The sequence below is a fragment of the Zerene cesonia genome, chromosome 24, assembly GCF_012273895.1.
Source record: "Zerene cesonia ecotype Mississippi chromosome 24, Zerene_cesonia_1.1, whole genome shotgun sequence".
Classification (NCBI taxonomy): Eukaryota; Metazoa; Arthropoda; class Insecta; order Lepidoptera; family Pieridae; genus Zerene; species Zerene cesonia.
In genome coordinates this window covers 1,861,701-1,872,954 of record NC_052125.1, presented here as the reverse complement: position 1 = coordinate 1,872,954, position 11,254 = coordinate 1,861,701, and the positions used below count along the sequence as shown (strand labels likewise).

The 11,254-nt window shown below is 36.4% G+C and overlaps 2 protein-coding genes across 3 annotated transcripts in view; both read left to right on the top strand.

The window, feature by feature from the left end:
• LOC119836355 overlaps positions 1 to 5,618 on the top strand; it is a 29,366-nt gene extending 23,748 nt beyond the window's left edge. Inside the window, exons 3-5 of the mRNA XM_038361659.1 lie at positions 1,438 to 1,510; positions 2,379 to 2,452; positions 3,237 to 5,618. Of these exons, the coding sequence (XP_038217587.1) occupies positions 1,438 to 1,510; positions 2,379 to 2,452; positions 3,237 to 3,761 (672 nt within the window). The 3' untranslated portion in view covers positions 3,762 to 5,618. The remainder of the gene's footprint in view (positions 1 to 1,437; positions 1,511 to 2,378; positions 2,453 to 3,236) is intronic.
• Positions 5,619 to 6,547: 929 nt separating this feature from the next.
• Positions 6,548 to 11,254, top strand: part of LOC119836436 (methionine--tRNA ligase, cytoplasmic) — a 21,091-nt gene continuing 16,384 nt past the window's right edge. Inside the window, exons 1-6 of one of the 2 annotated variants that reach the window (XM_038361758.1) lie at positions 6,548 to 6,752; positions 8,091 to 8,202; positions 8,677 to 8,830; positions 9,298 to 9,441; positions 10,398 to 10,495; positions 11,114 to 11,230. In XM_038361758.1, the coding sequence (XP_038217686.1) occupies positions 6,650 to 6,752; positions 8,091 to 8,202; positions 8,677 to 8,830; positions 9,298 to 9,441; positions 10,398 to 10,495; positions 11,114 to 11,230 (728 nt within the window). In that variant the 5' untranslated portion in view covers positions 6,548 to 6,649. Of the gene's footprint in view, positions 6,753 to 8,078; positions 8,203 to 8,676; positions 8,831 to 9,297; positions 9,442 to 10,397; positions 10,496 to 11,113; positions 11,231 to 11,254 lie in introns of both variants that reach the window. The other variant, XM_038361757.1, reaches the window with a different exon arrangement.

The following is an 11,254-nucleotide window of genomic DNA, read 5'->3' as shown; positions in this document are numbered from 1 at the left end:
TAGAGATTAAGATATCCTCAACCTCAAATCACAAACAACAGGCTGTAACGTGTAACGTTGTTTGTCCGCGGTGGACCACTAAACCACTCAACCGATTTTAATCGACTTCGCAAATATTATATGTGCAGATTGATGCAACTTAAAAGATAGGATATTTTATATAACTTTAATTACGATCAATGACTTCCCGGGCGGAGCCAGGGCGTGCAGCTAGTCTTTACGATAAGAGTAAGGCAGAACAGCGTTTGCCGGGTGCAGCTAGTAATATGTGAAATCTTACACTCGAAAGTTTTAGCAGCCTCTTGCCTTACATATACCTTAAATATATGTACATACTAGCGTAGGTCCGCGGCTTCGCACGCGCTTAATTCGGAGCAGTTTGATATTATTATACATGTAAACCTTCCTCTTGAATTACACTATTTATTAAAAAAAAAACCGATCAGAATCCGTTCCGTTAGTTGTAAAGATTTAAGCATACATAGGGACAGAGAAAGCGACTTTGTTTTATACTATGTAGTGATGCACATATGTGCATCACTACATAATATATGTCATAGCGGGCAACTGAGCTGGTGGTTCGCCTGATGGTAAGCGATCACCACCGCCCATGAACATTCGCAAAGGTAGATCCTCTGCGAATGCGCTGCCCGCTTTTTGGGGTAAGGGAAAAGGAATGGATTAACGACTGGAAAGAAGGAATGGACTGGGACGGGTGAGGAAAAGGAAACGGGCCTCCGGCTCCCCCACTCACCATACGAAACACAGTGGCATGCCACTATTTCACGCCGGTTTTCTGAGGGGGTGTGGTACTTCCCCGGTGCGAGCTGGCCCAATTCGTGCCGAAGCGTGCTCGACTCCCACAATAAAAAAAAAGAGTTCAGGCCATAATCCACCACTCTGGCCAAGTGCGGGTTGGCAGATGTCACATGTCGTCGAACTTTTGATTCTTGGACATGCTAGTTTCCTCACGATGTTTTCCTTCACCGTTTTAAGCAGTGGTGATGTGATCCACATGTGCAGATAAATTGACAAATCAAATTATTTCCTACACGCTCGCCCGGTCTCGAACCCTGAATTATCGATTTTGAAGTCCGAGGTTCTCACCACTGAACCACCACTGCTTGAAATCATACTAGCTGCGTCCAGCGATTTCACCCGCGTAAGTCCGTATCCCGTAGGAATATTGGGATAAAAAGTTGCCTATAATATGTTATTCCAGTTTCAAGATCATTTTCAGTCCAAATTTCGTTGCAATCGGTTCAGTAGAAAGAGCAACAAACACACACACACACACACACACACACACACACACACACACACACACACACACACACACACACACACACACACATCCTAACAAACTTTCGCATTTATAATATTAGTAGGATATATTTATTGTATGTATAATAATAGTTTATTTTTTATTTATTTCAGCAACAAAGCAACGAAACGCCGGGCATTCTCGACGGTATGTTGTGGCAGAATATTCATCCTCTCGATGTTAAAGGTAAATATTATAATTAAAAAGTTAAAACACACGCTTTAATGATAGTGTGAATGGCTGAGCTGATTTTCATAATTGAGCCTTGATGAAGTTATGATAGGCCAGGGAAGGTTTAAAATGTTTTTTTTATGTGATATCGGGCAAGGTGAGTGAGCTGGTGGTTCGCCTGGTTTTTTTTTAACGTCACAGTCGGCAATGGAGCTGGTGGGTCGCCTGATGGTAAGCGCTACCACCGCCCATGGACATTTGGAGAGGCGTAAGGTCCATTGCAGACCTTACGCCTCTACAAATGGATTGCCGACTTTAAATTGGGAAGAAAGGATTGTCGAGAGGAATAAAGGTCTGGGAAGTTAAAGGAAAAGGATATGGGACATGGATAAGCGATCGCCGCCGCCCGTGAACAGAGCAGAGGTAGGACCTGTGCGGATGCGCTGCACGCTTTTAAACGGTCAGGGATAAGGAAGGGATTCACGTAATAAAGGCAAGGCTGGGAAGGGTGAGAAAAAGGGAAACGGGTCTCCGACTCCCCCACTCATAGTACGAAACAGCAGTATACTATTTCACGCCGATCTTCCGTGGGGATGTGATACTTCCCCGGTGCAAGCTGGTCCACTTCGTGCCGAAGCGTGCTCGACTCCCACATATACATACTACTTCTGGCGTTGCGAAATACGTCGGGTCTATTAGTTTTATAAAGAGGTAACTTTTGTATTTTTGTATGTTTGTAACGTTTTTACACGCAAACCACTGGACCGATTTCGAAAATACTTTCACCATTGGAAAGCTGCTACTTTACTGAATGACATAGGCTATTCATGTACCACGGGCGAAGCCGCGGCGGACAGCTAGTTATATATAAATGATGTTACAGGCGAGGATAACGACGCCACCACGAGCGCGGAGGGCGCTCACAGCGTGAAGGACGACGACTGTATACCTGTTAATGTGAGTTTGTTTGTTTTACGTGAAAAAAATAAAAAAAAAATCACAAAAAATTAAATTGAAAAAAAAGTGAACCACTCAGATACTAATAGAGGCGAACATCCTACTTACTACTAATATTATAAATGCGAAAGTTTGTATGGATTTCTGTGCGTTTGTTGCTCTTTCATGCAAAAACTACTGAACCGGTTGCAATGAAATTTGGTACGTAGATAGATGGACAACTGGAATAACATATAGGGAACTTTTTATCCCGATATTCCTACGGGATACGGACTTACGCGGGTGAAACCGCGGGGCGCAGCTGGACATGAGAAAGTTATTCTAATAATTTTACAGTTCAACAAATATTTATTAATACTTAGATATATTAAAGATTAATTCTATCCTAATATTATAAATCTGAAGAATTAGTTTGTTTGAACGCGCTAATGTCAAGAACTACTGGTCCGTTTTGAAAAATTCTTTCAGTTTTAGATAGCCCATTTCTTGACGAAGGCTATAGGCTATATATGTACCACGGGCAAAGCCGGGGCGGACCGCTAGTGATTAATATTAATACCCAAGATGCACACTCAGCGTTATTCGCGTCTTGGCGCACTCGTACACACACATTATAAAAACAACTTTAAGCTGTTTGTATAAAGTTGATTTTGAAAAAAAAAATAGCATAAAACTGTAATTTTATAGTTATAGTAGGTGCGGGCTTAGCGTTACTTTTGCACGAGACTGTGGTTGGGTTTTTTTTTATATATACATGCTTAAAATATAATAAAAATGTCCACAGATGTCGAACGGGCGCCTCTCAACGAACGACAGCGACGACACGATGCCGAACGTGCTCGAGCCCCAAGTGCAAATCATCCCCCAGTCATCCCCCAGCCCCCCTCTTAAAACCCTCCCGAACCCCCTGAATCCTCTCAACCCCCTCCTGCCCAACCTACCCCTCCTAGCCAACCCCCTAGCTATCGAGCAAGCGCGCATACAACAAAACTTTTTGCAGAAATTAAACGAACTGTCAAACACACCGCTCAACCTTAGCCACTTGGACGACGAAAAAAGAAAAACCCAAGACCAGAACCACGATAAAACAGACGAACACATAAAACATGACTGCGGCAGCGCGACGGAAGAGGAGCGGTTATATTTCACGGCGAAACGACAACACGCCATATGGGAGCACGAGGCGAAAATGAAAATTTTAAATATGGAACTCCGGCAGAAGGAGGAGATATTCTCCCTCCAAAAGCAACTGTTCCTCATCGAGCTGCGTTTGAAAATGGACTTCCTTGAAAAGGCGAGCGCCAAATGACGCACAGATTATTAATCCTTGAATCGGGCAAAGGCCGTATCTCATACAGCCAAGTCGAAATTTGAAATTTGTTTTCTAGAAGGTGGACGACGCGTTTGTAGTATACAGGTTCATTGTAAATTACCGCCCAATACTACAACTAAGTTTATATTTTTGTAACTGCATAATATTTTTGGATACATCCGATTGTTGTTCGCTTTCTAGAAAATTCGACTTTCATATGGAATTTAACCCACTGGATGACCAGTGCTATAAATATAGGGTAAGATGGAAATTCAATGGCTGTTTAACTTAAAGCCGCCATAAATGCCGCCATAGTCGATTAAGTGCCATTTTAATTGTTACCGCTTTCGCGCCTTTTTTTATTAATCTTTATTATTTGCTCTGTGACGTTTTACGCCATACTTTAATTCGGAATTCAAATCGTTAAGAATGTTAATAATATTCGAAAGGGAGATTTTGTAATTTATGGCGTTAGGTTTTGTTCCATTTTTGAAATGTGAATAATCCATAGAGTTATATTATTTATGGAGGTAAGGTTGTTAGTATTTTTGGTACAATTCACTTGTAATATGCAAAGTGATTGTATCAAAGTGGGTTTTGAAATGTGATCATAAAGAGATAGTTTTATTATTTTTGTATTCGTTATTTCGCATAGCTTATTTTGTAATTTTTTTTAGTTTTAGTACATAAAATGTGCTTAGTGCCGCGCCTTAGGCGGTTCTCTTTTAAGTATTATATATTTTTTTCAATGGCAGCTAATCGCGCAAATAGAAACTGCCAAATGTATAGAATTTCGCATTGTTATTTTTTACGATTTTTTAGTACTTAGTCGAGTCCAATGGAGTTTACAGTTTAGATGTTTTTTCCCGCATACGTGGGGGTCAATGTACTTTTGACGTTAAACGAAATGCAATATGTGAAATAACCTAGTCTTAATAGGATTGTAATGGTTTTCGTGTAGTTACGGGAGATACAATACATGAATGCATCGATTTTTTCACCCTGGCAACATTAGAAGATATATTCTAATATTGCATACAATGGTGACCATATATTAACAAAAAGCCTAACGTGCTTTAAAAGAAGTATGCGTTTGTTTTATATATCGACGGATATAATTTTTCGTAACGCATTCTGATGCATACAGATGATAAATATCTATAGGTACTCTATAGCCAAAATATTGGTACACGCAAATGCAAAATGATACCGATGTGTTTATTGCGTCTATATAGTAATTACATAAACATGTATTTTTTGTAACTACACGAAAAGCAAATATTAAGTCATCATCGTGCCAACAAACAACATTTGTTATTAAATATATAGTTGTTACATGTATAAGATATTATTAGACTTAAAACATAATAAATACGTAAATTAGACAAATACAAAAGATCAAAATTAGTAACAATATGATATTATAATGTTTAAGCGAGTTTTAGAGAGATTAAGTACAAAAATTGAATCAATAATACCTCATTACGAACAGTGTATTGTAAATAATAATGGTAGTTATTTAAAAGAAATTTTAGACGCGTTTTTTATGAGAACTTACAGGTGGTTAAACGTTGCCAGATCGAAGACTATTAATGTGCATAATTAAAACTTCTCAGTATATAATATTCAGGTGTAATTGTTTTATTTTGTAGTATTTTTTATAAAAGTTACTTAATTCTGGCAACACTTCAAGGCAAATTTTATATTGTGATGTATTTTATAAGATCTCAATAGAAAAAAATTGAAATTATCGATATAATATTTTAGTATCAGAGTTGTTTGGATACGATTTTATGTTAATCTGATAAAATTGGATATTATTGATATTGAATAAAGAATTTATTTTTTTGTTCTGATATGTTCTTTATTTTATTCCCATTGAGAGCTATTTTCCCTTGAAGGTATCTAAATCAAACTATCATCGATCAACGAATCCAGCCGAATATATCATTCGGTGGTTGTAGAATGTGTGTTTAAGTAAATTGTAAATCGATAAATTTTTCGAGTTCAACCATTACAAAATTACAAAAAACATCCACGAAAAAATCGGTAAGGGTGAGTAATGGTTACGCTACGCTAACTTCTTTTACTAATTCCAAACGAAAATTAATTTCAGAACAATGCAATTTTTTACGTTCTGAAGCTACGAAGTAAAACAAGTCCAGTCGAAGAATTCCATTCTGTATATAGAATAACAACTTAGAAAATCGTCTCTCGATCTTCATACAAGTAACACAAGCCAAAAAAATTAATTTGAAAGCTTTGCCTGTCTTTCACACATAAACTGTGACGGATTTTGACGTGACAACGTCTTAAATTAGGTTGCGGCTCGGAGTCACTCATGAAAAAGTGGAACGCCCGGTAACGTTACGATGAGTCACCGAACTATGATCGGTCCGCCGCGCGCGCAGCACTAGAGAATTAGGCGCATTGAATCGGCGCGTGCTTGTGTCTCTGTCTCTGTCTTTCTCGAGCGTTCTTGACGTAATATTCATATCAATAAATATTCTACCGAGAAAAAGATGTTGTCACGTAAAATCTTCGCCCGTAAAACCGACGTTACAGGCAACCATTTTTTTTAATATATTTTTTTGTTACATGCATTATTATTGTTTATCAATACACAGAAAAAAACGATTTGAACTTACAGACGAGTGAATGAAACATGGGCACAGCTAGTAAATAATAATAAAAAAACAAATGAATATGGCAATAACTATCAATGGTGTCATATAAACTGTCAACTCTGCAAAATTCCATGCCATCGTGCAAAATACATATGCCAAGTTGTCAGATTGAGTGTCGCTCATATCGTCGCTTAGGTTATTTTCAGCGAATGGAATTTAATTTTTCTTTAATAAATAAGAAAATAGAACATCGTGAAAATGAAGATTTATACAAACGAAAATAATACGGCGACTCTGAAATTGCTAATAGCGGGAAATTTAGCTGAGAAAAAGTTAGAATTACAGAAAGCTACTTTCGAAGGTAGATCACATTATATTGTTCCTATTATTTTGTTTACGTAGATTTTTGTGGTACTATTTTTTTTCCTATAAACATTTTCAATAAATTTTATCAATTTTTTTAATAACACTTTATTCAGAGACACAGTTGCTATTGCATCAGTCAATGATTCCAATAAGATAATAATTTGAATTAATTAACCTTTTCTCTCTCTACAATCATACTTACAATTCTATTGTTGCGCATTCCCTTTAATTTTTCTTGCTTGTATTATATATTTACCCGTCATAGGCAGTTTAAATTCTGTATCCTCATTTAATCAATGTAATACATCTATGAAATGTTTATATTGTAAAGTATATAAAAAGTTGGTCACCTGTGTTACAAAAATTACATTGTATACACAGAGCTACATAGAAATAGCCATGCTAGAGAATTTATTAGCTTTATATACTTATAACAAAAAACCCAATTAAATTTAAACTTGTTGCAAGAAATATGAACTATACTTTGATTAGTTATACTATAATTTATTTACCTTAAAACAATATTCTTCATCCATAAAACATACGTGGGAACAAATCATGTAGGAAAATTTACTTTAGGAAAACACAGAAAACTATAATTTTACAGCGTAGATGCTACAGAGTAATCCAGTACTATATGTAAATATATTTAGAGCAATTTATTGACATTAAAGCCTCAGGCAATAGTTGTCTATGCTGCATGCATGTTGTTTGATCATGCATTAGCGAAATAGTCCTTGTAAAAATAGTCTTGTAGTCTTATTGATCAATATTTCAACAAACATATACTATATAATATTAGCAGTCTGTCCCAGCTGAATATGTACTACAGGTGAACCCCCTGCAAAAATTGTTAATAATTTTATGAAATCAGTCCAGTATATAGTGGCTTATGTAAGCTCTTCTAAATAAATAAACAAACTCTTCAATCTAATATTAGTATAGATGTAAAATTATACTTAACAAATCACTACATATCACTACATATGAAGCAAAGTCGCTTTTCACGTCTGTCCCTATGTATTTATGTATCTTAATTCTTTATAACTACTCAACGGCTTTTGTTGGGGTTTTTTTTTAATAGATAGAGTGATTCAAGAGGAAGGTTTTATGTATGATAACATGTATTAAACTACTAACTTAATGAGTGTAAATCTATGCACAAAAGCTAGCTATTTCTATGAAAGTGTATACTTATATACATAGTATGTAAAACTACACCTACACTGTACACTGGTATTCCTAGCCCCATGGTTCTTTATCTATTATCTATGTAGTATATGGGGATGGTGTTGGTACTAAATACCAGTCTGCATCGCAGACTCATTTGCAGGGCCAAAGTCACTACCACTGTTGGAGGTGGACGAGGAATTGACCTTCTTCTCAAGTAATGCGGCTGCACAGTATCTGTTTCCAGTCCTTGATTTGTCGGAGAATGGACAATGGTACGTTTTTAAATAAATTTAAATAAGGAGAAGGTATGGAATGGGAAGGATGAGAAAATGAATATGGACCTCCAGCTTCCCCACACACAAGCACAAAACACAGTAGTATGCTACTATTTTGCGCAGGACTTTTCCGGTGCGAGCTGGCCCAATTTGTGTGCCAACGCGTGCTCAACTCCCACGTTTCAACCTAAGAACCCGATTTTTTTTGTGTTACATAGGAAATTGTTGTAATGTATGTATATGACTTTATATAAAAACACTCTGTCTCTCATTAAAATCTCTCTGTGTCTGCTTATATGAAAGAAAATGCTATATAGCGACAAGACAACCAATTAAATTCCTTGATTGTATAGTGTATTCTTAGGTTTAGGTTAGTTAGTTAATAGTATCATAGTCAGAGCAATAAAGCATTAATAAATAAAACATTTTATACACTTCCATGTACCCTCATATAGTTTTCATCTATTTCAGTCAACAAATGCAAGAATGGGAGGCCACCCGTCTCCAACCGGCTGTCGCCACTGTATTAACCGCCAAGACTGTGTCCGCAGACGTGAAGGAAATGACCCAATCGCTGTTACGCATGGTCGATGGGCTGTTGAGTAAACACAAATATATTATTGGGGTATGTGATACATTATTTTTGTCTTTTCAACTTTTGACTTTGAGAAAAGAAGGTTATCAATTTGACTATTTTTTTGGGTTTGTTACCTTATAGCTTACGACTGGGTGAAACAATTTTGATTATTATTTTTCATATTTGAAAGCTGCCCGGGTTGTGACATTTGAATCTAGATCTTGTTCTGACAATTTGAAAATAGTTATTATCATACAAATCTTTCATACTAGCTGCGCCCCGCGGTTTCACCCGCGTAAGTCCGTATCCCGTAGGAATATCGGGATAAAAAGTTGCCTATATGTTATTCCAGTTGTCCAGCTGTCTACGTACCGAATTTCATTGCAATCGGTTCAGTAGTTTTTGCGTGAATGAGCAACAAACGCACACACATCCTTACGAACTTTCGCATTTATTATATTAGTAGGATAGGATAGGATAGTAGGAAGTAAGATTTAGTTTTATTTAATTTTCAGGAAAAGTTGTCTGCCGCGGACGTATCAATATGGAGTACATTATATCCGTTGATCTATAACCCTGAGAATCAGCAAAGCTATTTGAGTGAATGTTACAATATTCTGAAATGGGCTGAGGAGTTGAACGGCGCGAAAGCTTTCAAGGTACAAGTGAACTGCGTTTGAGGTAGATGCTTCTAGAAGAAGGCCAATTGAATGAATGAAGTTTGAGAAATAATTTTTAAAACAGACATTCCCAAGAATTCTAAGTGTCTTATGGTATTAGGGTTTTTTTGACATTTTTGATTTTTCTTAATATATTATAATTTTTAAAACAGACATTCCCAAAACATTTTAAGTTCCTTATGGTATAAGAGCTTTTTGACATTTTTTTTTTTAATAAATCTTAGTGTTTAGATCACTAGAATTGTTCGATCCTAGATTTGAGTCTTAATTCGTTGATCGAATTCTAGAACAATGAAACATATATGAAGGGCATGTGCCCCATAATCCCACAAGGGGGACGTGAGAAGTCGATTCTTTTAAAAATTCAGCACTTTTACAATTAAAAACAGTTGTGTTGATGTTATTTCTTACTAGCTGTGGCTCGCGGTTTCACCCGCGTAAATACGTATCCCGTAAATTTATCGGGATAAAAATTTTCCTACCTGTTATTCCAGTTGTCCAGCTGTCTACTTACCAAATTTCATTACAATCGGTTGAGTAGTCTTTGCGTGAAAGAGCAACAAACACACACTTATAAACTGTCGCATTTATAATATAAGTAGGATTGTTTTTATGATTATTTGTATACAGACTATGTTTCTTATAGTATTTTGTTGTGTTTGATTTTACGCGGGTATTATACACTTATTCATTATATTATTAACCCGATGTTTCGAACACTTTACAGCGAGCTTGGTCACGGTCACCCGAAACGTCTCTAATTTCTAAATGTTTGTTGACACAGTGAAGAACATATTAAAAGTAAACAAACCTTATTTATATTAAGAATACGAATGTATGTTTGTTTATTTATTGATTTGTTTGTCTTTCTTTGACGTCGCAATGGAGTGATTTTATGATATGCTCTTTTGATGATTAAATTATTATTTTAACAGGAAGCGGTGAAGCAATGGGGTGGATCGCCCAGTGGTCCTTTCAGTCCCATATCTGCGTTGGGTGTGCCACAGATAAATAATATATCTTCACCCGCTGAGTAAGTTTTTATATGCTCAGTTTAAGATTTTTCAATCACACAATCGGTTTTTTATTTTAATACCATGACTTTCTCTTATTAGGATAAAAGACTTCCTAACAATGTCTCGGTCTGGCAGGACACAGAAGGCTGATCACCTACTTGTCCGTAAAGAAAATCGATCAGTGAAACAGATGTACATCATCTGCCCCATACCCCACTGGGGGACACGGGACTTCACTATGTACTTACCTGATAAGGATCGCCAGAATTAAATAGTTTCCTATAAGAATAAAAAAAAATGTGAGACAATTTAAAGGATTCTATTATTAAAAAGTGTTTTTAGTTTAAACCGACATCAAAAACAGGTGTAATATAAAAATATAATATATTTTTTGTGTTAGTTACTTTATAAACTTTTAATGGGTGAACCGATTTTTATGCTTCTTTTTTATTTGAAAGAAAGCCTGTGCCCACTATGTAGTCCCGATTGATTTTAGTCCAGTTCTGACAATTTGATGGATATCCAATATGAACACAAAATTTCATAATAATCGGTCCAGCCGTTCCGGAGGAGTTCGTTAACTAACATTGTAACACGAGAATTTTATAAATGAGATTTATTCTTTTATCATGCAGCTCACCCGATGATTCAGTACAAATTAGCGTCACACAAGAGGAGATAGAGTTGGCCCAAGAGAATTGGTTAAACGGTTTGAGAAACCTACAGCCGCCCTTGAAACAGGAGAAAATAGTGTAAGTTATATATCAAGTAAAAAG